We start from the raw sequence: 24,566 nt of genomic DNA on the forward strand, positions 1-24,566 counted from the left end.
GCTCACCCAGACAGAAAGGGATGCTGAGCTCAACCCGGGGCTGAGAGTCATCCCGGGGGAACTCCTCACACATCAGTGCAGCTGGGTCACCACGGTCTCGGCATTCCTGCCCTGGCCATGGGGGCCGAGCAGGGCCACCCGCGTGTTTCTGGGCACCCTCCAGACAGGTCCTGCGAGCAGGACAGGGTGAATTGGGGGACAGGGATGTGGAGGCAGGGGAAGCTGGGCAAGGGATGCTGCTTCCCAGTGCTGCTGTGGAACATGTGGAAGGGGTCTGGGGGAACGTGAAAGGTGCTGGGGCTGCAGAGGGGAAAAAGGAGGACTACCCAATGGTCACAAGCCCATTTGAAAGCTCAGGTCTGAAAAGGAAAGTTGGTGGGTTATACTGGGTAAACCATCAGACCTTTCCTCTGCACCAAGGATGCTGCCAGTGGGATGTCGGCCACAATGTGCTGATACACCCGTGGCACAGGGAATGGGGAAAAGGCAATCTCAGGCAAGGCCACTGCCATCCGAGTCCCCACCGGTGGCCCGATGCCAATGTCACTCAGCGGGAAGGAGGAATGCGCTAGGCTTTGCCTTCCCAGCTTCATGCCACGGAGGGTCCTGGCTGCTCTCTGCTGTGGCATCACACACGCAAAGGCCACAGGGCACCTGGGTTCGCTGCACCCTGCCAGAGAAGGTGCTGAACCAGGATGTTACAAATCCGGACTGTCAAAACTGCAGGTTGTCGGTGGCTTCTGGGGCAGACTCCGAAAGCCAATGCAAAGAACACACATTGGCAGGGGGCAATCCTGTAGATTTGAAACCGTCTCTGCACTTTGCACAAGCTACTGCCCATGGCTGGGCATTGGGAGGTCAGTGAGACTCTCACATGCACATTTATTGGGATGTAACTGCAAAAAAGAATAATTCCCACTGGCAAGACCAGCAGAGACTTCCCCATTCCCACCTCTTGTCTGAGCAGGAGAGAAACCTTCCCTGCACATCAGCCCCATGTACAGCAAACACCGAAGGATGTTGGTGGTCAGAACTCACCAAACTCATCTACTCTTTGCTCGGTGAAGGGATCCTAGGGCTGGGAAGGTGCTCAGGACACCACCCAGGACTCCCTAATCCTCTCCAGAAGGATGCTCCCAACCCATGCCTAGTATGATGGAGGCTCCACGTCCACAGGAAAATCCCGGAGGTGTGTGGCCCTCAGACCCAGCTCTGCGGGAGATGCACACTGTCCATACACCCTTCCACAGCTCCTTGGATGCAGCCAGCACTCAGCAGGAGACTGATGCAGCTATTTAGCTGCCTGTGTGCTGCCACACAGGAGAGGGTTGGGATGTCCTCCATCCATGCTTTCACCATACAGCTATTGGATGTTCCTGGAGCTCAGACAAGAGCCAGATCCCTTGGACAGCCGGACCCCAAGGCTGGCAGGCACCCAGGACTGCCAGACCGCCAGGACAGACAGACCCCGGGACCATTGGCACCCAGGGCTGTTGGGCACCTGAGGCTGCCAGACCCCTGGGACAGCCAGACCCCAGGGCTCTTGTACACCCAGAGCTGCCGGGCCCCTGGAGCTGCTGAATCCCCGGGACAGCCAGACCCCGGGGCTGCAGGACTCCGGGGCCATCCAAACCCCGGAGCCATCGGACGCCCAGGACTCCCGGGCACCTGGGAGCTACTGGACCCCCGGGCTGAACTGGAAGCCAGGACTCCGCAGCCTTCCCCCCCCCCCCCTTCTCCCCCCCCCCCGCCTTGGGAAACCCTCCGCCGGTTCCGCGGGGCTGCCTCGGCGGCAGGGGCCGTCGGGGCCGTCGGGGCGGCGCTGCCCCGCGGCTGGGGAGGCGGCGGCCGGCGGCCCCCGGAGCCTGGCCCGCCGTCAGGGGAACCAATGCGGAATTTCCTGGCTGGCGGCGGGGCCCCTCCCGCCGCTGCCGAGAGGGGCGCGGGGGAGGCGGCGGCGGAGCGCTCGCACTGCGGCTTCCGCTCCGCCGAGCAGCAGCCGGGGCAGGGCGGGTACCGGGCACGGCGGGGCCGGGGAGGTTGGGGGGTGGGGGGGGGAGAGCGCCCGGCCCCGTATGGGATGGGCCGGGTCAAGCCGGGCCCCGCCGCTCCGACGGTCATGGCGGCCCGTGGGTTGCGACCGCCCCGCCGCGCCCGAGCCGGAGCCGCGGTGCTGCTGCTGCCGTCGCTGCTGCTGCTGCTGCTGCTGCTGCTGAGCCGCGGAGCCGCGCAGGAGCTGAGCCCCCGCGGCAGGAACGTCTGCAGGGCCGGCGGGTAGGAGCGGCGGGGCGGGCAGGTGTGGAGGGGCGGGACGGGACCCCCGACCCCACGGTTCGGGGGCCAGGGCGCGGTGGGGTGCGGCGGGGCTGGGGGGGGGGGGGGGGGGGGGCTCGCCACTCCTCTCTCCCGGGCCAGCCGCGGCGCTGGGCGCCTTCCAAGACAAAGTCCGTCTTGTGCGGGGCTGAGGCGGGGGGAGCCGGGCGCCGGGGAAGGGGCGAGGAGCGAGGCCGGGAGCGGGGAGGCCGGTTCTGCTCCCCGGGCGTGCTGCGGGGAGCCGGTCCTGGGCACACCGGGACCGGTCCTGCCCCCCCTTTGGGTCAGTCCTGCTGCGGGGAGCCGGTCCTGAGTGCCCCGGGGCCGGTCCTGCACACCGCGGGGGCCGGGCGTGTTGCGGGGAGCCGGTCCTGGATGCCTCCGGGATCGGTCATGCTCCCCCCAGGGCCGGTTCTGCTGTGGGGAGCTGGTCTTGGGTGCCTCCGGGGATCGGGTCGTGCTGTGGGGGGCTGATCCTGCGTCCCCGGGGCTGGTTCTGCCGTGGGGAGCTGGTCCTGCGTGCCTCTGGGGATCGGGTTGCACTGTGGGAGGCCGGTCCTGCACCCCCCGGGGCCAGTCCCACAGCCAAGCCTGGGCTGGCAGGATGCAGGATGCTCCGGGTATCCTGGTGGAGCTGCCCCGGGCTGCTTGGGATGACGGAGTTGGCAGCTCCAGGACCCTTGGGTTTGGCTTCAGAAAGTGGGTGCTGGCACTGCCTGGCTCTCCCCGGGGGTCACATCCTGCCTGCCTGGCTGGGGGCAGGGCCCTGGGATCTGGCACTGCCTTGTCCCCACTCCCACTGCTCTCCGTGTACCGTGGGTCGCTTTGCAGCGCATCACCTCGGGCCAAGCTTCTCCGCAGCGCTCGGGCTTGGTGCTGGCCAGGCTGGCCCCAGCAAAGGGGGGGAAGCGCCCACAGCCGCTCCCTCCCGGTCAGGAGAGCAGGATCCCCTGCCCTTTATGGGGGGCCCAGGCCATAAATGCACCTTTACATGTTGCCCGTGAGGTCAGGCGAGTCCACAAGGAAAACATGTGCTGCGAGCGAGAGGGGCCCGCATAATGGCTCCATTCAGCAGGGCCGCAGGGCGCTGGTGCCCCCTCCTCAAATTACAGGCTGAGTTTCCTAAGGAGGCATTTCATGAGCCAGAGCGGCCGCAGCTCCCAGCCCCATGCCGTTCCTCGGCAGGGGAGGATGTGGGGAGTGGTCCCTCCTCGGCTGCCCGTGGTCTGCCGAGCTGGTTCCCAGCAAAACTGCCCCCACGTCCTGGGGGTGGCAGAAGGGACGTGAGCAGTGTGCCTCCCTGTTCCCAGCATCCTGCCCCGAGTGCTGAGGACGGGTGCCTGGGTGCTCCCCCTTGCACAGAGACCCCTCCCATCCCCACTGATTTGAGGTGGGGGGAGATGCTGCACCCAGTGCCTCAAGGCTCAGACTCACTCCCTGTGCCACCCGTGCGTGCCGTGGGGCGCACAGGAGGCACCCACTGGTGAGCAGGACAGGGTGTAAGGGATGGGCAGGTGCTGCAGGTCCTGCCCTGTGCTGGGGGCTGGGGGCAGCCGGGCTGGACGTGGCCTGGGGAGCAGGTCCCAGCGTGTGTCCCCTGAGCTCGGTAAAGCTGCTGGTTGGACTCTTGGACGGGTGGTTGTGCAAGTACCGGGCTCTGTCAAGCACATCCAGGCATCCCTCGGGGATGCCGGCCATGGGTTTCGGAGGGCTCGAGAGGAGGATTCTGCTTCAGCCTCTCCTGCGACCTCTTGAGACCCGGCTAGCAGATAGGAGAAAAGGGCATATTTGGGGGCTATTTGGTGTTAGTTTTGTGCACTAAGCGCAACTTGCTCCTAAATGTGAAGCTTTTATAGTCAGTTACAAGTTGGCATGACCCTCTCTGAAGCTGCCGTTTGGGATGCAGGCTGATGAGAGCCCTGCGCGCGTGGGCATTGCTTTGTCCCTGTCCTGCTCTCACTAATGCTCTCTTTTGGTAATCTTTGTTTTTTAACTTGTTTTTCTTTTCTTTCTCTGCCTGAAGGGTTTCTGTTTACGTACGCGATCCTACTCCTGCCTGCACCAGGGGATCTCTGTCTTTGCCTGCACCCCGAGGCTGGGTTCGGGTCGGGGAGCTGCGGCTGGCATCGGCTGGGGAGTGGATGCTGCTGGCTGGGACCCGGTGGTCCCAAGAGCCCTGTGTGCCACACGGAGGGAGCTGGGTGGCACCGAGTGATGGGTGACACAGAGAAAGAAGGAGCTCAGCGCTGGGGTGATGCTCGGGAGGAGCAGCGGGGTGGGGAGCACTGGGGATGGCCGCGTGGCTGGGGAAGGTGACGGCAATGCTCTGGGCTTCGGGGACACGCTGCGCGCCCGCAGGCCTCCTCTGCAGCTCTGTCGGACGGGCTGAGAGCGGGGAGGTCTCGCATGGGACCACGGGCAGCAGATCCCACCCGAGCCCCAGGGTGTCTCTCCTTCTTTTGGGGGTATGAGCCTGCTCCTCACTGTTTTAGGGGGCTGCATTGGTCTGGATGAGGAGCCATCCCTCCCACCTCAGGAGCCCTCCCACAGCTGTAGGTAAAGGGGACATGCTTCAGGGAGCAATGCAGGATATTAATCAGCAAGAAAAATATTCTGTCTCCGTAAAAACCCCCAGAGCATTTGCGGAGGTCCCGTGTCCTGCTGATGCTCAGCATGAGCGGGATATGGCCATGTGCCAGGGGCAATGCTGGCATCGAGTGCTCGTCCCTTCAGGTCACGGCTCCGGCTCTGCCCACATCCCTGCTCCTTTTCGTCCATATCAGCAAAGCTCCCAAGCCCCGGCCACATCTCAGAGGCAGCTTTTCTTTTTTCTTTTTCCTAGCGTTTGTAGTGCTTCGAAGGAAAGAAAAAGAAATAGAAAATGTATTTGCACTGTGCATGTCTGCGGTGGCATGTCCGTGTGGGTCGGGAGCAAGCTTTTAAACAGATCTCCCAGTTATCCTAGTTCCTGTGGTCACGGGACACATGGAGCAAACCCTCTTTGGAGGAGCTGAGACCACGAGACGTGTTTTAGACCTGTGCCCCGATGGGTGCCGGTCACCTCTGCAGCCAGCACTGACCCTGCCTGGGGCTGTCTGTGCTCGGGGACCAGTCCATGTGCCGCACTGGGAGCACCAGTTACCCAGTGCCGCATCCCAGCTGCATCTCCTTGCAACGGGAGCAAGTTTATTTGCTGTCAAAGCTGCTGATAAACGAGGCGGGGGCTGAGTGGAGGGGTGCAGGATGCCATCGGCAGGCATGGTGAAGGAGAGATTAAGCTATCTGTTAAAAGATAAGCACGAGTCCTGCGTCTGGAGAGGCGGTGTGTGGGCTGGGGTCCCGGCTGGTGGTGGTCGCAGTCCCGCTCGCCTCTTCTGGCTCGCGGCAGGGGAAGGGTTTTTCCCTCCTGCTGCCGTGTTTCAGCAGCTCCCGGCTCCCCGCCATCGGCTCAGGGCTTTCATCATGGGCGATGCTTTTTGGTGCATCATCTGTGATGTCCGTTTTGGTGGCCAGGCTGAGCTGTTCGAGGGAGGAGGTTTCCCAAGCGGAGGGGTTTCCCCTTGCAAACCTGCGATGGTTTCATCTAAAAACTACCAAACACTGAATTTCTAAAGGGTGGAACAGTGAAAGCAACCCCAGGTGAGACAGCAGGTGCTTTGGCCGCGCCGTGAGAGGGTCAGGGCACCGCGGACCCTTCCCCGCCTGCGCCCGAGCATCCCAGCACAGCTGGCGAGGCTTTTCGGGGAGGGCAGCCTGAAGCCTCTTGCAGAGAAGAACCTCGTCTCCAGCCCACCCGGTCCTCGGGAAGGTGGTTTGGTGGTTGAGCCCCCTTTGCTGTTAACACCGTGCATCTCCTTGCATGCTCAGCCAGAGCAGAGCCCCCCACTCGAGCCCCGGGGTCCCCGCACGGGGGGTACGCACTGGCTGCCATCGCAGTGTCTCGCGACTGCTTCGACGGGCTGAATAGATGGAGCTATTTTGGGCTCCTGCTGCAAGGCATTTTTTCCAGGCCTTGAATCATTTTTGTGGTTCTTTTCTGCCTCCTTTCCAATTTTTCACCGTCCGCTGCGAAAAGGGGGACGCGATGCTCCCGGCTGGCCGTGTGGGTGCTGCCCGCTGAGGGGCTGGTGGTGGGAGCTGCGTCCAGCCTCCCCGGTACCCGCGTTCGGCTGGGGGGCTGCTGGCAGCTCCCTCCCCGGCCCTAGGACAAGGCGGTCTGGCAGCCAGACATGGTCCTGTGACTCTGCTGGGTTTCGAGCGAATACTTCCTCGCTGTCTCCTCCTCCTCTTCTGCATTTGTTACATATAAAGAGGAAAAGGGGAAAAAAAAAAAAAAGAAAAAGCAAAATGCATTCCAGGCTGCGCTGCCGGACCAGCCCGGGTGAAGTTTTCCTCGACTGCAGCGTCCGCTCAGACCATTTATAACCCTCCAGCATTGCTCCGGTCAGCAGCGGGGACCGGGCGGTGTGGGTCACCCCAGGGATGAGCGGGTCGCCCCAGGGATGAGCAGTGTTCCCCCACCCAGGGGATCCCTGCGGTGTCATGGCACGGGGAGCGTGTTCCCCACACCTGGGTTGGAGCATCGTGAGCCCCCGGCCATTCGCCTGGGGGGGGTCATTGAACGAGTGTGGGTGAGGTGTCCCTGCTTAGTCCCCACCTGTCCCATCCCCGCAGGGTGTCCCTGGCTCCCCCCCTCCACGGGGGTCTGAGACCCTGTCCCAGTGTTGGCCGGGGTCAAGCTTGTGCCAAAACCACTTTGGCTGATGATCCTGTGCACGGTGATTCCTGGAGCCGGTGGCACTCCAGGACACCCAAGGGCTCAGGGACCCGTCCTGCAGTTGCCATCGCCCGGCTCGTACGTGGGGGTGGCATGCAGGCAGGGGGTGCATGCAGGCAGAGGAGGGCAGCAGGGAGCGTGGAGGCAGGAGGGTGTATACAGACAGAGGAGGGCAGGGGAGTGCAGGCAGGCAGCGGGGTGCAGGCAGGCAGTGGAGAGCAGCGGGGTGCAGGCAGGCAGCAGGGTGCAGGCAGGCAGTGGAGAGCAGCGGGGTGCAGGCAGGCAGCAGGGTGCAGGCAGGCAGTGGAGAGCAGCGGGGTGCAGGCAGGCAGCGGGGTGCAGGCAGGCAGTGGAGAGCAGCAGGGTGTAGGCAGGCAGCGGGGTGCAGGCAGTGGAGAGCAGCAGGGTGCAGGCAGGCAGCGGGGTGCAGGCAGGCAGTGGAGAGCAGCGGGGTGCAGGCAGGCAGCAGCGTGCAGGCAGGCAGTGGAGAGCAGCGGGGTGCAGGCAGTGGAGAGCAGCGGGGTGCAGGCAGGCAGCGGAGAGCAGCGGGGTGCAGGCAGGCAGCGGGGTGCAGGCAGGCAGTGGAGAGCAGTGGGGTGCAGGCAGGCAGCAGCGTGCAGGCAGGCAGAAGAGGGCAGCAGGGTGCAGGCAGGCAGAGAAGAGCAGTCTGGGGACGTTCACGGTGGTGTGGGCACCACCAGCCCCTGCTCACCGCAGCACCCTCCTGAGCGGGGAGGTCCAGCGCCAAGGGCAGGCAAGCTGGGCATCTGGCTGCAGGCACCGAGCCATCCCGTCCCGGGAGCAGGCTGCTTTGCCGGACCCTCGGGGGCAGAGCGGTTGGTTTTCCCCTGGGACATTTAGAGCCTTCCCTTTTTTCCTAGCTTTTGGGGGTCTTTGGGATTTTTTTTGACAATAACAGTTGCAAATGCAACTTTCATTGTTTCATTGCTCCTGATTAATGGGAGGAACTGGTCCTGTCCTCACTCCTGGCGTCGCCTCGGCTGGCTGGTGGGGCATTTCAAGCCGGTGCCCGTGGAAGCCCCCCAGCAGATCTGTGCTCCCTGCACGGTGGAGGAAGAGCCGACAGCTCTCCTTGCCCCATGAGGGTGCAGCAGTTCCCGGCCAGAGTTCAACTAACTGGGAGCAGGACTTCTCACCACCACGGCGTCAGTGCTCCCGGCGGGGTTTTGGGAAGGACCAGGCCTTTCTGAGGGTCGTAACCATTTGTGGTGGTTTTTTTCCCCTGCAGCTCCTCAGTGCTTGTGTGCTGCCCGGGATGGAGGCAACAAGGAAGCGAGTGTTTAACAGGTAGGCACCAGTGTTTTGCTTCATTGGACACTGCTCATCTGCCCATCCTTTGCTGAGCCCTCCTGGCCTCACCACCGCTGTCAGGGGCCACCCTGATGTGCCCCACGGCGGGGACCCCCTGTCCCGGGGACCTCTGCCTGCAGCCAGGCTCCCCGGGGATGCTGGAGGCTGTCCTGCCTCCCTGCAGTGCTCGAAGCCAGCAGCGTGTGGATGGAATGGGTGCTCAGACCCAGTGCTGGGGTGCTGGTCACAGAGCCCAGCCCTGGGGTACCCCCTGCCCCCACAGTGATGCCCTGGGGTGTCCCAGCCCCCAGCAGGCCCCTCTGCGGGGAGCATCACCCCTGCTCCCAGGCTGGGGGCTTTCTCTCCATGCCAGCCAGCTTTGGGTCTAAGGATTTGGGGGTGCTGCTCTGGGACCCAAGGGACAGCGAGGTGTCCCCCAGGGTGAAGCGTGGGGACAGGGAAGGTGCAGCTGCAGGGGTGGGACCCAGAGAGTTCCCACGGGTGCTGCAGCAGCGTGGGGAGCCAAGTCAGAGCCGCTGGTGGAGAAGCCGCCAGGACCAGGCACGTGTCCATCGTGGCCCCATTGGGGGGAGGCTGCCGGGGCAGGCAGGCTGTCAGGCAGGGGCCACTGAACCTGCAGGCAGGGCAGCCCCAGCTGGGGCCACGCTGGGCATTACAGCTCTTACCAGGAGCCGCAGCAAGCCCGGCATGGATGCTCAGCATGAAGCCCCAGGAGCTCTCATCCCCTGCACTGCCGCCACGATGCAGGCAGCTGGTTTGGGGTTCCTGTGCTACTCCCCGCAGTCTCGGCTGGCCACGGGGCTCGCCGTGCCCCAGGAGAGCTGGAGGAGCTCTGCACACTGGCCTGGGGCATCAGCAGTTTGCAGCCGGCGGCGAAGACCACGTAACCAACTAACCCACCGTGCATGAGCCCTTGTAACCGCTCGCTGCATGCGTTGGGTGCCCGCGCACCGGGAACAGGACGCAGTCCCTTTGGCATGCCGGCAGGCAGGGCGAAGGACAGGGTCTGCCAGGACAGCGGGGGGAGGACGGTCCCACCAGCGAGCTGTCCCCGTCTCCTTCCCCCCCAGCCTGCTCTAACCATTAGACTCACTGCTCCTAACCTGTGTAATCTGTCTATTTTAGGGGTTTCTATAGTATCCATCACCGTAGGTCTAAGAACTGCCAGGTAAGGTGGATGGGATGGGTGGTCTGCTCTCCCTCTCCCAGTAGCTAAGGATCTGCCTGCGCCTGCCCGCACCGCAGTGCTGCCTGTCCCACGTCCTGCGCCTGCCCCGCTCTGGGTGTTGGCCCCAGCGCAAGGTCCCCTCGGCAGGAGAGGGGCTGGTGGCCTTTGGGGGCTGGTGGCCCGCACAGGAGAGGCAGTGGTGGGGGTGGCATTGACACCGCTGCAGTCTGTAAGGAGTGCAGGGAGGGGGAGAGGGGGACCATGCTCGTGGCTGCCCGCACCCCATGTCCCTCTTCTTCCCCAGCGCCTGCAGGCAGCCCCCGCCCGGAGTTGCCTCTGCCGGAGATACGGAGCTGAGCGAGGGATGCTGCCGCTGGGTGCAGCCGGTGGCAGGGACAGGGCTGAGCTGGGTGGCAGGAGGCTGGTGGCAGGGATGGAGCTGAGAGGGGAGGCAGGAGGCTGGTGGCAGGGATGCTGCTGAGCTGGGTGGCAGGAGGCTGATGACAGGGACAGGGCTGAGCTGGGAGGCAGGAGGCTGGTGGCAGGGATGGAGCTGAACAGGGTGGCAGAAGGCTGGTGGCAGGGACGCTGTTGAGCTGGGCGGCAGGAGGCTGCTGGCATTTTTCTGGTGAGGGTCCCATTTGGCCTACCCGGCTGCTTGCCAGGTCGGTTGTGGTGCCACAGCTCAGCAGCACCCGGAGTGCCACCACGCACCCCTTCCCCTGCTCTGCGGTCCTGAGGGGGGGTTGGGGGAGCAGGGACAGCGGGGACGAGCCCGGTGGCACTCACGCTCATGCCTGCCGTCTGTCTGTCCATCCAGCTGTATGCGAGGGGAACTTCACCTGCAAGGAGAACGAGGTGTGCGTCAGGCCCGGCGAGTGCCGCTGCCGCCACGGCTACTTCGGCGCCAACTGCGACACCAGTGAGTACCAGCAGGTGCCCGTGTGTCCTTGGCGAGGTTCGCTGGGGTGGCCCTGGGGTGCTGGCTCATCCCGGGGTAACTTTCCAGAGCAGAGCATCAAAGGTGGGGCTGCAGATGCTCTTGCTCTGCCCTTGCCTGTCCCCCGGCTTTGTCCCCAGGGCATCGTCCCTTTGGAGGGGTCTCCTCTGAGATCCAGTGCACTGGGAGGAAGGGGGGGACTGCGGTCAAGAAGTCCTGTCAGGGCTGGGGGTCTCCACCGGTGCCTGGTGGTGGGGTTGTCCCACGGGCAGTGCCAGGGCTGATGGCTCTGCCCGCAGAGTGTCCTCGGCAGTTCTGGGGTCCCGACTGCAAGGAGATGTGCAGCTGCCACCCCAACGGGCAATGTGAGGACGTGACGGGCCAGTGCACCTGCAACCCCAACCGCTGGGGTCCCAAATGCGAGAACGTCTGCCTCTGCAAGCACGGCAAGTGCGACCAGAAGACGGGCAAATGCACCTGCGAGCCCAACTGGTGGGGACCCCAATGCTCCAGCTCCTGCTACTGCAGCCACAACTCCCAGTGTGACCAGCAGACGGGCAACTGCCTGTGCCAGCTGGGCTGGTGGGGCCGCGGTTGCAACAACCAGTGCTCCTGCAACAACTCGCCCTGCGAGCAGTTCACGGGGCGCTGCCAGTGCCGGGAGCGGACGTTCGGGCCCCGCTGTGACCGTTACTGCCAGTGCTACAAGGGCAAGTGCAACCAGGTGGATGGGACCTGCACGTGCGAGCCGGGCTACCGGGGGAAGTATTGCCGCGAGCCGTGCCCGGCTGGCTTCTATGGCCAAGGCTGCAGGAGGCGGTGAGTGGCCGGACCCTGTTGGGCCTGATCCGGCACCGTGGGCTTGGTGGGAGGTGGCGGCAGGAGGTTTCGGGGATGCTGCACTGGGTGACGGGCTCCCCTTTGGCCATTGCAGGTGCGGGCAGTGCAAGAGCCTGCAGCCGTGCACCGTGGCGGACGGGCGCTGCCTGACCTGCGAGGCGGGCTGGAACGGCACCAAGTGCGACCAGCCCTGCTCGCCTGGCTTCTACGGAGAGGGCTGCGAGAAGCTCTGTCCCCCCTGCAAGGACGGCCACACCTGCAACCACATCAACGGCAAGTGCTCCCATTGCAACCCAGGCTGGATCGGAGACCGGTGAGTGCAGGTGGATGCAGGGTTGGGCCCCAGCGGGGTGATGCCCAGCTTCCCTGCTGCTCCCTGCTGGGGGACCAGGGGTGGCTGTGGGTTTCTGCAGCCAGGAAGGAAGGGCAGGGGTGGGCTGAGCCTACTGGCATGGCCGTGGGACCAGAGGGAGCCTGCGAGACCCCTGCCCCATGCCCCCAGGTAACGTTGGGTGCTTGCAGTAGGGCTCAGCTGTGAAGCTGGGATGCTTTCCTGCAGGCTCTTGTGCCCAGGATTGGGTCCGCGGCTTTGCAGCACCCAAACGGGGCTGACAACGCACAGCCCCATCTCCCCGTCTGCAGGCAGGAGGGCCAGGGGGATGCCGGAGGTCCCCGGGAGCTGTGGGTGCTACAGCTGCCTGCCCTTATCCCTCCCCAGGTGCGAAACCAAGTGTCGGAACGGGACGTACGGGGAGAACTGCGCCTTCGTCTGCAGCGACTGCGTCAACGGCCAGTGCCACTTTGAGACCGGCCGGTGCCTCTGCCGCCCTGGCTCCCACGGCACCTAGTAAGTGAGCCACGCTTCGGGGTGCACCCTGAGCAGGGGTGATGCTCGGGCACCTCCTGCCCCCTTGGGTCCTATGTGGTTCCCAGCCGAGAGGTTTCGTGCAGTGGAAGTGCTCGCGGGCAGTAATTTGGATGATTTTTGGAGCGGAGGGGAAAGGCCGTGCTCGCGGAGCCGTTAGCAGCAAGGTAACGCTGCGAGAGAGGGATTTTGCTTTAGGAAACAGCTATTTGGCAAAAACAAATGCCGTCGACAAAACGGTGGTTTAGTTTTTGTTTTGGTTTGGTTTTTTTTAAGTCCAGGGTGGAATTTCTAGCCAAAAAGAGAGAGAAAACCACATCCCAGAATAGCAAATAGCCTCACGGGCATGGCATCTGCAGGGCGCTCCTGCTGCGAGCTGCAGCTCTGGCCAGGGTCTTCTTCACCGCCGGGAAGAGCCCCGCAGTCCTTCCCTTTTCCCCTGCCCAAGGAAGGGGCACAAGGGACGTCGGAGTCCTGCTCACATCCCCTGGTGGTTTTTTCCAGCGTGGGACTGCAGTGCTGTTTGAAAAGGCGAGGAAAGTGTTTCCCACCTAGCCGGGGCCATGCAAACCAGCTCCCCCAGGTCCTGCCAGGTGTTGCTCGGATTTTCCCGGGAATTAACCGCGAGGCTGGCAGTGGCAGCAAGGATTTGGGACCAACATCCCGCTCGTGCTGGCATTTTTCTTGCGGCTTAGAAACAGGGAGCGTTTGGATTTCGGGTGGGTTTTTTGGGGGCTTTGCCAACTGGTTGTGCTGCTGGCAGAGCCGCGGAGGCGAGCAGGGAGGCAGCCCGGCTGGGCACCGGTGCCAGCTCAGGGTGCCCGTCCTGGGTATCGTTGCCACCTTCGGTAGCAAAGCTGGAGGTAAGAGGGTCCTGGTGCTCACCAGGGGTGTGTGGCAGTGATTTTGGCACAGCGCCGGAGGGCAGCGCATTAATTAAATTGTTCCGACGCCCTGGCGCAGCACCGGGAATGCGGGGACCGGGGATGCTCGGGATGCAGCCCTGGCCCCAGCAGAATCCCGAAGCTGTAACCACGGGCTGAGCTGTGCCACATGGGTGCACGCTGGGCGGGCTTGGGGACTTTCTTGGTGCTCGGGCAGATCCCTGTGACTATGTGCAAACTAGTGTTTTTGTCAGCAGTGTATAATTTTGCTAAAAAGGGGATGGTTTCTGGAAGGAAGGCAGAAAGGATGTCCTCACCCTGCAGGGGTGTCCTCTCAGCTCTGCGTCGGGAGGATGCTAAAGGAAAGGCTGCTAAACCGCTTTGTGCACTCTACATTTTATCTCCTCTGCAGCATTCCCAAACATTTTATCTCCTCCACAGTGTTTCCAGAGGTGTCTGGACGCTCTTGAGAAAAAAATCGCCCCCTTCTGCTCTCCCAAAATCTCAGCCTGGGGCAGAAATGTGGGTCCACGTGGTGGGGTGAGGGGTTTTGGGTTGCCAGGGGAATATCCCAGCTCCCGTCCTGCAGCATTTACTGCCCAGGCACAGCTGCTCGGAGCGGCCGCAGGGGCTCAGCGCCCGTCCCGGCGGGCACGCGGCGCCTGGCGGGCACGAGGCTCAGCCGGGGCGGCGCTTTGCAAGTTGGCAGAGCGTGAAATGGGCTGAGCCGCCTCCGGGCACGGCGCCGAGGGCTGGGGGGCAGCTGCGTCCCCAGGGGAGCGGGTTTTGGCTGGGGCCCGCTGGCTCCTTATGGCTGCAGCAGCTCCAGCCAGGATGCTGCCGCCGGTGAGCAGCTGGTGGAGGGTTTGGTGCCCAGCAGTGCCGCCGGCATACCCCGAATCCATCTGGGTCCTGCACCACGGTGCCTGTCCCACCGCCGGGGTGGCAGGTCGGGTCGGTCCCGCTGACACCAAGAGCCCCGGATGCTTTGGCGTGTGCCCGTTGCATGTTTTCTGTGCTCAAGCCCGTGATGCTCGCGGGTCGGTGCCCGTTTGTGCATGTCCCCATCGCCTTGGTGACACTGTCAGGGAGGTCATTTTACCGGCGATGGAGATTTGACGCTGGGCTTAGCTGAACCGGGAGGGTCTGCCCTGACAGAGCGGATGCCTTGGGGCTGATCGGTTGTTTTTTCTTCTTGGAGGCCAAAAAATTAAAAATAAAATCAGTCTGGGCACCTTCCCAGCTCGTGGCCACCATGGCTCTGCCCGGCTTGGCATGGGGGAGTCCGGGGGTGCTGCAGCCACATCACCGCCGAGCTGAGCTGGAAACCCTGTGTGTGATGCCGGGTTGTCTTTAGATGCAACTGCTGGATTAACGACCTTTCGTAATTGCTGCACCTAATTGCGAAGCCCCGCGCTGGGAGCAGCGAGAGTGTCTGAGCTCCAGCCAGGCCAAACCCCCTGAGCGATGGGTGACGCCGCCAGGCAGGCGATGGGCTCCTGCTCCCTGAGGGTTCAGAGGTCTCCAGGGCGCGGGGGGGCTGTGTTGGAGCAGCCTGGAGAAGTGGCCCCTGCTTTTCCCCAGAGCACGTAGGGTTGGGGAGGAGGTAGCAGCCAGGGTGGCAAGGGCTCTCACCCGGCCCCTTCCCTCCAGCTGTAACCTGACTTGCCCACCCGGCCGCTACGGAGCCAACTGTGCCGAAGCCTGCAGCTGCCACGACGGCGCCTGCGACCCGCTGACTGGCGCCTGCCACATGGGTGAGTGCCAGCGGGCACGGGTCGGGGCACCGGGCTCTGCCGCGGGGCCGACACCGGGGCTGAGCCAGCCGGTTTTGTCTTGCAGAGGCCAACCAGCGGATGGGGGTCATCGGGGCAGGAGCCCTCCTGGCGCTGCTGCTCATCCTCCTGCTCTCCCTGCTCTGCTGCTGCTGCGTCTGCCGCAAGAAGGACGAAGCCCGCGGGTGAGTGCTGGGGCTGGGAGGGCTCTCGCCGGGCTCTGCCACGAAGGCTGAGCAGGGGGGGGAGCTGCGGCTCTGCCGACAGCTGGGAACGTCGGTGCCTGGTGCGGGGCTGGGACTGGTGGGGGGATGCAGGGACTGCACTGGGACAGCGGCTCTATGGGGAGACTGAGGCAGAGCAGCGCTGCCCGCCCGGCACCATGCACCCTGTGAGTCCCCGGGGTCTGAGCAAGTCCCGCTGCATCCTCAGGGCAGCACCCAGCTGGGGGGCTGATGGAGGGGCTCGGGGTGAGCCCTTCCTGGGGACCCTTTTCCCCCTCTCCCTGACTTTGTTTCCCTCTCGTGGGCCATCACTTCATGGAGACCCACCAGGGCCCCTCCAGTCTCCGGGAGGCTGGAGCTGATCTGCAAAGGGAACCCTAAAATACAGTGAGGGCATCAAGACGTGACCGAGACCTCCAGAACAAATCCCTGGGCCGTGGGGTGAGACCTGGTGGGGTGATGGGCTGCGGCACTGCCAGCTGTCCCGGACGGGGATGTTTGGGGCAGGCAGGGTGAGTTCCTGCAGCAAGGTCGGGATGCCGGCAGCATTTCGGCAGCACCAGGTGACATCCCGCCACGGGGATGGGGACAGCCTCATAGCAGGGGCGAAGGCTTGTGCTGCTCAGCAAGGGATGAGCGGGCTATGGGAGCTCCTCCGGCTGCGGAGAAAGCTTCCCCTTGTGCCGCCGGCTGCTGCAGGGGAATTTTCCGGAAGCCTCCCCTTGCAGCCCTGCCAGCTCAATCCCAGCCCGGCACATCTGGCTTGGAGAGCCCGGGGGCTGCGTGTAATTATCCCACAGATAAAAGCACAAACGCAGCCCTACGTGGTGAAGTATTGCTCAGGGAGAGGGGGAAATGGCTCAAAACAGATTCCTCTCACCCGGGGTGCCCGGACCCCCGTGATGTCCCCAAACAGCTGGGTCACCCATGGTGCTGTCCCAGCGGCGGTTCCTTGCCAGAGCATCCCAAGGGACCGCAGCGACGGTGGGCACGTCACAGGTTGCCTTGCATCAACACACAAAGCCGCTCGCTCCTGCGGCTGCAGATAATTGCTTGAAACCTCGGCCCCGGGAGGCTTCAAAACCAGAGAGCAAATAAAGAGAAGCCACGTGTTTGTTTTTGGGTTGGGATGATTTTTTTTTTTTTTTAAAGATTCAGGGTCTTCGCCTGGCGTTGCGGGTGTTTTGGGGCTAGGTTGGTGATGGCCACAGCTGAATCCAGCCCTGCCATCATCCCCTGGCTCTGCATCCCGGTGCGATGTGCAAGCTGGTGCACGGGACTGGCAGCAGCCCTGGCAGGTCCCTGACCCCTTGTGCCCTGGGCACCCCCCTGCCCCGAGCCACCCCAGGCTCTTCCCCGAAACCCCTTTGCATTTGCAGCATCACTGAGCTCCTGACTCGCTGTCTCGCCCCGTGAAGGCTGTCCCCACCGCGGGGCGGGTGCCGGTGCCTCTCTGATGGGGCCGTCGCCTTCTCTTGTAGCTCCAGCCAGGACCCGGCAGCAGCCAAGAAGCCGCCAAGACGCTTGTGCGGGCGTTTCAGTCGGATTGGCATGAAGCTCCCTCGCATCCCCCTGCGCCGCCAGAAGTTACCCAAGGTCGTGGGTAAGGTGCTGGGGTTTGTGGAGGAGGCAGAGAGCCAAACCCTGGGGGCTTTACTCCTAGCGGGGCAGTGCACGTGACTCACAGCGTCCTTTCTAGCCCCAAACCCAGGGCGGTGAGCACGGCAGAGTGGTGATGGGGACACGCGGGTCCCCGGGACTGTCGTAATGCTTGGTGTGAGCTGCCTGGCTCACAGGAGCTCAGCCCTTTCTCAGTCTGCCGCTTCTGGATCTCAAAGCGCATCGTTTTGCTTTGTGAGGGCAGGTACCTGGTGCCTGGAGCTCTTGCGAGCTGTTTTGTGAGGTTTTTAGGTTCCCCAGGTAGAGGAATGGTCCCTGTCGCAGCAGCGAAATGCCTTGTTTGCCCTTTTGGTCCTGACCTAACCCTGCCCCAGCTTTGCCAGAACATCTGAGCCGGGGCCGGAGCCCACCCCTCTGCTGTGCACAGCAGAGCTGAGGATGGAAGGGCAGAGATTTTGGGTGAGCTCCCCACGCTGCCCAGGCACGAACCAGGCTCAAAGAGGGGCTGCTCATACCCAGCAGAGCTCCTGATCCAGGGGTGTTGGGGCTGTCGGGGACCCCCCACATCCAGGCAGCTGAGGAACACTGTATCCTGCACGCTCTGCAACCTCCCTGCGCTCATCCCAGCGTGAGGATGGGGATGTGCTGCCTCGGAGAGGACCCTGTTGAATAAACCAGGGGGCGAAGGCAGCGCTCCCCACCCTATGCCGGCATGGGGCTCAGCCCCGTGTCCCCCCAGGCCCAGCACCTCCCTGGGTGTGCAGTGCTGGCAGGATGCCCCGAGCGGCCGCATCCTGGCATGCAGCAGCTCGGCGTGAGGCCAAATCCCCCATCCCGGGCTGGGGGGGGGGGGGGCGGAGGTGGCCCCCATCCCGGCATGCCGTGCCCAAGCTCCAGCATCAAAGTGGGGGGCACGACTCCTCACCGCGTGAGGCACGGCAAAGCCCTGCCCCAGAGCAGGGTGCGCCAGGGCCGGAGAAACATTCCTGCTGCAAGGATAACAGAGGCCGTGTTTGTGGAAGGGGCCGGGCAGGGCTTGGGGAGGACAGAGGGTGCCTGTGCGCGGCGAGGGCAGGGGGAGCTGAAGGGGGCTGCCTGCGCCTTCCCCGTGCCGGCCCAGAGGCAGCTGGCACCCACCCAGCTGCGCTGCATAAACAGGGCGGCAGCAGCCCCGGGAAAGGCTGAGGATGCAGCGCTGGTGCCAGAGGGATGCTCAGGATGGTCTGGGGTCCCAGCCGGGCTGGGGCTATTCCTGGAGCCTGTTGGTGGGGTTGGGGGTTGTTATTTCACCGGGGGGAAAGGCTTTGGTCGGGGGTTGTCTTGTGTTCATCATGTTATCCTGCAGGGCACGGCAGAGCTGGCATGGTCTTCAGCCGCTCCCGGTCCCTCTGGTGCATGGTCCGGTGATGCCTCCAGCCCCCACCGGGCCTGGGGACCCCCTGTGCAAGGGAGACCTGCCAGGGTGCATGCAGCAGCTGCATCCCTGTGATGCCCAGTGACCGCAGTGCCATGTCAGTGCATGGCTCCGCCTGGAAGCCGTGGTGGCCGGTACACGGTGGCAGAGGCTGCCTGTTCCCCACGTTGGTCCTGCCCTGGCAGGAGGGTCCGGGGGATGCTGAAATGCCCCATCCCAAGTGCCAGGTCAGCACTGGAGGTGCTCAGGACCCTGTGGGGTTGTCATAGTGAAACCAGCGCTGGCCGAAGCGGAGGACGCCTGGTAGATGGTCGCTCCAGCTCTGCTCATATCCTTGCACAGCCGCTGCCATGGCCATGCATTTGCTAGCGCCGGGCAGATTTTCCCCTCTGGGCTCGGACATGACCATGGTCACCACCAGCAAGCACAAGCCTGTGCATGGTAGAACCTGCCCAGGTGGGGCAACAGGTTTTGAAGCCCCACCGAAGCTCATTGGGTGCCTGGAGCCCCAGGTGCCCCCCTCGAAAGCTGCTCCGCGCCTCAGCACTGGCTTCGGGTCCGCAGCATCTTCCCAGGTGTTGCACCCGAGCTGGCAGCCCGCATGGCCACATCCTGGGCTGACACCAGTGGCCGCGGTGCCAGGGTTTGGGCATCCCTGTGTGCGCAGGTTTCACGGGGTTTGCTTGCCTGGGACGTCAGTGGTACCAACGTGGGTCTTGGTTGTGTGTCACCCCGCGGATGCCAGGGCTAACCCAAGCCCTGCAGCGCGGGGTGCCCGCTCCTGCACCCCACCGCGTCTCCTCCGAGTGGCAAAGCTCAACCAGCCCCCAGGGTGATGCCGACTGCAGGGAGCTTGGGATGAGTGGGAGGGGGTGACCAGGAGGGCTCTGGGGCCATCCTTCCACGGCCCTTCTGCGGCTCCTCGCTGCTTCGTCCCGCTCTTGAGACCAATTGGCCGCCATGCAAGCAGGGCTGGGGTCGGCACCCCAATGCTGTGGCCCCGGGAGTTTTCGGGGAGGAGCAGCAGGAGGGGACCTGAGGGAAGTGGATGCATTTCTCCCAGCCCCATCAGCCCGTGATGTATCGGCCGGGGGGGATAAATCCCAGGGGACCATGCAGGAGCCCCCGAGCCTGGCTCCGGGTGCGCTGCACATCCTCTTTTTATCCTTTGGCTGTATCCTGGGTCTCACCCGAGTCCCAGAGACGCCTCGTGGCCGTGAGTCCCAGCCACTCGTCACACCCCCTCTCAGGAAGCATCTCCCTTCATCCGCTTCCAGCCGGCTGCTTTTAATTTTCCCTTTTTGGTTTTTATTACAAGGAAAGCCATGTTGAAACTGCCGCTTCCCTCTCTCCAGGCTGTTTGCTCTTTAAATATCACTGCTTTTTTTTTTTTTTTTTTTTTTCCCCTTTCTCCGAGAAGCCAAACCATGCCGGGGCGAGCATGCATCACCGCCATCATTTTAATGACCCTGCATCTCTGAAGCCAGATTCCCTAATAAAGAATAAATGTTCCGGTGGGCACCCCAACAACAGAGTTATTTTATTGTAAAACAGGGATGTGGTGCAAGAATCAAACAGTCCGAGCAGGAAATTGCAGCGTGACTTAGATGGTTGGGATGTGCGGGCAGAAGTTACAAATACCTGGAAATACCGATGTACAGCTGCTGCGCAGGGGGATCCTGCCCTGTGCACTGGGTTTTTGCAGCCCTTGCCACCACCCCAGGGGACAAAAGCCAGCAGGCAGGGGATGGGGACAAGAGCATCTGATGCTGCCTGGCTCTCCGGGAGCGTCGGTCCCCTCCACCCAGCTGGGTGCTGCCACAGTCCTGCGGGTACCCCGAGGACGATGCCAAAGCTGCGGGAAAGCACCGCGGGGTGGGTTGGGACATGAACTTATCCAGCGAAAAGCCTTAAAAATGATCAAACAGAAAAACCAGTCCCTCCCGGCCCAGACAACTGTCACTGCTCAGCTTTTTTTTTTTGTTTGTTTTTAACTGTTGAAACCGAAAATATTTTTAACACCAAGTTTTTCCTCTCTGGTGGTTTTTCTCTTCCGCTCGGCTTCTCTGTGGGTGGCCTCCGTGGCGGAGGGGGCAGCGCCAGGGCGAGGGGGGATGCTCCTCCTCGGCTTCAGGATGGGAGAAGCTGGCAAAGGGATTGAAAAGTGGCAGAACTGGGAAAAAATGGTGCTGCACATCCCCCTGCCACGGGCAGCCTTTTACCATCCTTCTACCTCCTTTTGCAGAAGGAGGCTGGGGGACCTGGTGGGGATGTGCGGCAAGAGCTGTCCCCATGCCTGGGATGCTGTGCCTGTCCCCAGGACCCACCAGCAAGTTGGGCAGGGGGGAGCTGTGCAGCATCCCACCCTCCTGGCTGGTATGGGGGCCGAGGGGATCTGGCAGGACAGGCACTGACAGCGGTTCCTTGCCCTCACAGTGGCCCACCACGACCTGGAGAACACCCTGAACTGCAGCTTCATCGAGCCGCCCTCCGTGGTGGAGCAGCCTTCCCCATCCTGGTCATCCCGCGGCTCCTTCTCCTCCTTTGACACCACAGATGAGGGGCCGGTGTACTGCGTCCCCCACGAAGGTGAGCAGGGGGATGGGGCGCTTCCCCAGGGGACTTTGGGGACATCACCAGGGGCCACCTCCTGCTCAGTGCAGAGGTGTCACCCTTACGCGGTGGGGACTGTGCCGCCCTGGCTCCTCGTGCCCCGGGAAGGCATATGGGTGCTGATGTTGCCTCCCGTGCGGATTCAGAGCTCCCTCCTCCAGCATTTGCTGCTCCGGCGTTGTTTCAAGAGCCTTCTTGTGCTGGGGTCCCTGACCGGGAGGAGGGGAAGGGGGGACCTGGGGACACACCGGGGTGTGGGGGGGAACCGGGTGGGATGCCGTCCCACTATGCTGCGGGAGCATCTCAGTCCTTCCCCTCCCTGGGCACATCCCCACCTGACACCCCCATGCTCTCCTCCCACAGAGAGTGTGGGCGACAGCAGGGACAGGGGGACACCTGCCAGCCTTGGGGACAAGCTGGTGGCCCCAGCCGGCGGGGAGGAAGCGGGCGAATACACCTTCCTGAAGGAGACGGGCTCCGTCAGAGCCTTCCCGGCCGACAGCAGCGAAACGCCCCTGCTCAAGTCCTCGGACAGTGAGCGCTCCTCCTGCGGCTCGGGCTCGGCCGGTGCCGCGCTCTATGCCCGGGTTGCCCGTCTCTCCAAGCAGTCCAAGGAGGAGGAGGATGCTGTCATGGAGCCCCGCAGCCCTGGGAAGCCGCCATCCCCGGAGAGGACCAAGCCCCGTCCCCCAGACCCAGCCACAAAGCCCAAAGTCTCCTGGATCCACGGCAGGTACAACTCCAGCCAGTCCAACTCGCTGCCGGCGCCCAGCCGGTCCCCGGAGCGAGTGGCCGTCCAGTCTGGCAGCCCCGAGCAAGGTCAGGGCTTGGCCAAGAGGAAGAGGAGCCCAAGCGAGACGTCGGCCGGCGTGCAGGGTAGGACGGAGGAGAAGGGCGGCACGCGGGGCAAGGAGAAAGTGCAGAAGCAACCGAAGGAGCCCGGTGTCCCTGAGGGCAAAGCCAGCCTCGCCGGGGAGCCCCAGTCACCCTCCAAGCCCAAGCAGAGGAGCAAAGGCAGCTCAGAGCCAACAGAGAGCATCAACGGGGCAGTGCAGAACGCCTTCCGAAAGATGAGCGCCTTCCAGCCGGAGCGGCGGGTCGGGGACAACAGGGATGCTCCCCGCAGCCCCGGCACCAGCAAACCCCGCTCCGAGCCACTCCATCCCCACCTGGCCTCCGAGCTGGCCGCCCAGCTGAAGGAAAAGACTCAGAGCCTCAACAAGGGGGACGGAGGCACACGGGCGAACGGGGTGGGCGCCCAGCGGGAGAAGCCCACCCCTCCACAGAAAGCCAAGCGCTCGGTGGCCGCCGGCAGCCAGAAGACCAGCAAGCCCTTGCTGCCCACCTCTCCCCATCTGCAAAAACTGATCCCCGGGGCGGCCGAGCCAGCGGCCGGGGAGCCCAAGCGGGTGGAGAAGCCAAGCGCCGGTAGCGGCCAGGACCAGGCTCTCCCCAACGAGCAAGCGGCCAAGAAAACCCCCATTAAAAAGCCTCCCAGGAAGAAGAGCCGAGAAGCCAGCCTGGAGCAGCCCAGAGCAGCCGCCGTGCCCGCTCAGGCAGTGCAGTGACCGGGAGCCGGGCACTGGCCCCGCGCCGGCTGGCTGCGTGCCGGGAGGAAGGACGTTTGCTGGCGTGGCCAGCAGACGTGGAAGCCTGGACTGGGCAGGGGGCACTCGAAGAGCCTTGAGCCTCCATTTTCCCGCCCTCCATCTCTCTCATCCCCCTTTTTCCTTTAGTCTCCCCTGCCCCAGGACCTGGTCCTTCCCATCCATGCCCTGCTCCCTGCTCTCTGCCCGGGTCTGGCAGCTCGCCCTCCCCGTGCAGGGCAGGACTGCAGGGAGCCGGCCCGGCTGCCAACCCGGGGGGGGTCCATGTGTGGCATATCCCCCCCACTTTTTTGTAGCAGTATTATCGATCGCATAAGCAGCGCTTGTTGTACTAGACGTACCCACGGTATATTCTGCAGTAACGGAGCCGCTCGCTTCCCGCACCGCACTCTGGTCTGTCGGGCTCGCGGTGCACGGGAAAGGGAGGGTGCTGCTGCTCGGCGCCCAGGGCATCGCCGGGGATGTGCCCTGCATCCATCACCGGCGGCAAACCCCTGCCCCGGCACCCTGGGCTCCAGGCACGGCTCTCCATTGCTGGTCCTGCCGCAGCCATACAGTGCCCGGTGTGGGGTCGAGCTGGTTTCGACCGATGCCTCCCTCCCGTCCGCCCCTGGGGTTGCTTCTGGCCAGGAGGAAAGCACTATTTATGGCCGGAACTGGACACCCTTCGGGCTCCCGTGTCCCATCCAGCGGAGTTGGAGGGATTAGTTTGGTACGACAGAGCCTGGCACCTCTGCAGAGTGCTTTCCTAATAAAAATGTATTTCTTCTGTAGCCAGGTGCCGTCTTTCCGTGCTCCACGCTCCCTGCGGGCAGGCGATGTGCTGGGCGTCGCCTGGTCTGGCTCGGGTGCTCAGCCCGGTCCTGAGTGGGATGTGGTGGGGGGATGGATGACCTTGCAGCAGGTACAGGCGGGTGGTGATAGGCAGGTAGGCAGGTTGGGGAGGCAGGTCCCCGCTGCGGCTGCTGCTATGTGCTCGCCTGGCAGCAGAGACCAGCCCTAGGGGCAAGCTTAGGAGCCCCTCATCCCCCACCCCTCGCTATCCAACATCCTCCCCCAGCCCAGCAAGAGCCCCGGGGGAGGGACCCGTCTTGTGGTCAGACCCTCTCCAGCATAGCCAGGATTGGACCCTGGGGCTCAAGAGAGCTCTGGCCGCTGGGCAAAGAGAGTCCACCCCCGGCTGGGTGCTCGGGGTGCTGGGACACAAATGTGGTGGGACATGGGGGGGGCTGCCAGTGGGGTGCAGGGCTCTGACCCCAGCTTTCTAACCCCCCTGCCAAGGGGCTACCAACCCTGGTAGCGTTTGGGCTCTCCACGCAGCCCCGGGCACGGTGCTGCCACGTGGCAAGGCTGGGAGAAGCCCAGGGGCCAGCTGAGATGTGCTTTCTCCCACACGGCTTCTGCCCTAGATTCCCAAGCAGTCCTGCCTGCAATTTGCCTGCACCCTGCCTGCACACTACCTGCATGCTTCCACCACTTGGCCTGCGCGCTGCCTGCGCACTACCTAATCTCTGCGTGCATTTTGCAAGCCCTCTGCCTCTACTACCTGCACGCTACCCGCACGCTGCCTGTGCTCCGTGTCGCTGCCTGGGTCTGCGGCGGGGGAGGCAGCGGTGCTCTGCAGCCTCACCCAGGAGACTGAGGGCAGCAAAGCCCTGCCTGTCCTGCCGCTCCCGGCACTTGCCCAGGGCCCGTCGCCTGCAGGGCTATAAATGCAGCTGGTGCGGGCAGAGGGGCTCTGGGTCCGTTGGGGCGGTGGCTCTGCCCCTGCCAGGCTCCTTCAGCCTCAACCGGAGCCTCCGCCAGCCCATGGGGCTGCAGCACCCACCGCTCAGCCCGGCTCCCCCTGGAGGAGCCAGAGCCGTGGGCTGCGGGGGACCCTCCCTGCTGTGAGAAATGAAAATGGGGCTCTGCTGCCGTGGGAGCCAGGAGCACCGGTGCCCGCTGTTGAGCCGTCCCGAGCTCTGCCCACGGTGAGGGATGATGGCCCAGGAGAAGACCACTGGACCAAAAGGCCAACTTGTGGGGCAAATCTCAGAGGTGATGGAGGCAGCCGGTGAACGCCAGAATGGGATGAGACCACCTGGAGCCAGGACTACAGCCAGCCCAGCATGGCACTCGGGAGGGGACGGGGCTCCGGCACGCTCCCTGGCACCGCTCAGCATCGCAGAGCTGGAGACAGTGCAGTATCTGT

General features: G+C 63.8%; 1 protein-coding gene across 2 annotated transcripts; it reads left to right on the plus strand.

The window, feature by feature from the left end:
• The first annotated feature begins 1,855 nt into the window (after positions 1–1,855).
• On the plus strand, positions 1,856–23,145 carry SCARF2 (scavenger receptor class F member 2). Of its 2 annotated transcripts, none has more exons than XM_076352959.1 (11): positions 1,856–2,274; positions 8,340–8,398; positions 10,411–10,512; positions 10,830–11,349; positions 11,465–11,683; positions 12,089–12,217; positions 14,773–14,876; positions 14,962–15,079; positions 16,600–16,721; positions 20,589–20,741; positions 21,129–23,145. In XM_076352959.1, the coding sequence occupies exons 1-11, from the start codon at positions 1,889–1,891 to the stop codon at positions 22,331–22,333; spliced, it is 3,117 nt and encodes a 1,038-aa protein (XP_076209074.1). In that variant the 5' UTR covers positions 1,856–1,888; the 3' UTR covers positions 22,334–23,145. The 2 variants fall into 2 exon arrangements, with proteins under 2 accessions (XP_076209074.1, XP_076209075.1); XM_076352960.1 differs by lacking the exon at positions 1,856–2,274 and adding an exon at positions 9,548–9,590 and having other exon boundaries at positions 8,343–8,398.
• The last annotated feature ends 1,421 nt before the right edge of the window (positions 23,146–24,566 follow it).

The sequence above is a fragment of the Aptenodytes patagonicus genome, chromosome 15, assembly GCF_965638725.1.
Source record: "Aptenodytes patagonicus chromosome 15, bAptPat1.pri.cur, whole genome shotgun sequence".
NCBI classification, from domain to species: domain Eukaryota; kingdom Metazoa; phylum Chordata; class Aves; order Sphenisciformes; family Spheniscidae; genus Aptenodytes; species Aptenodytes patagonicus.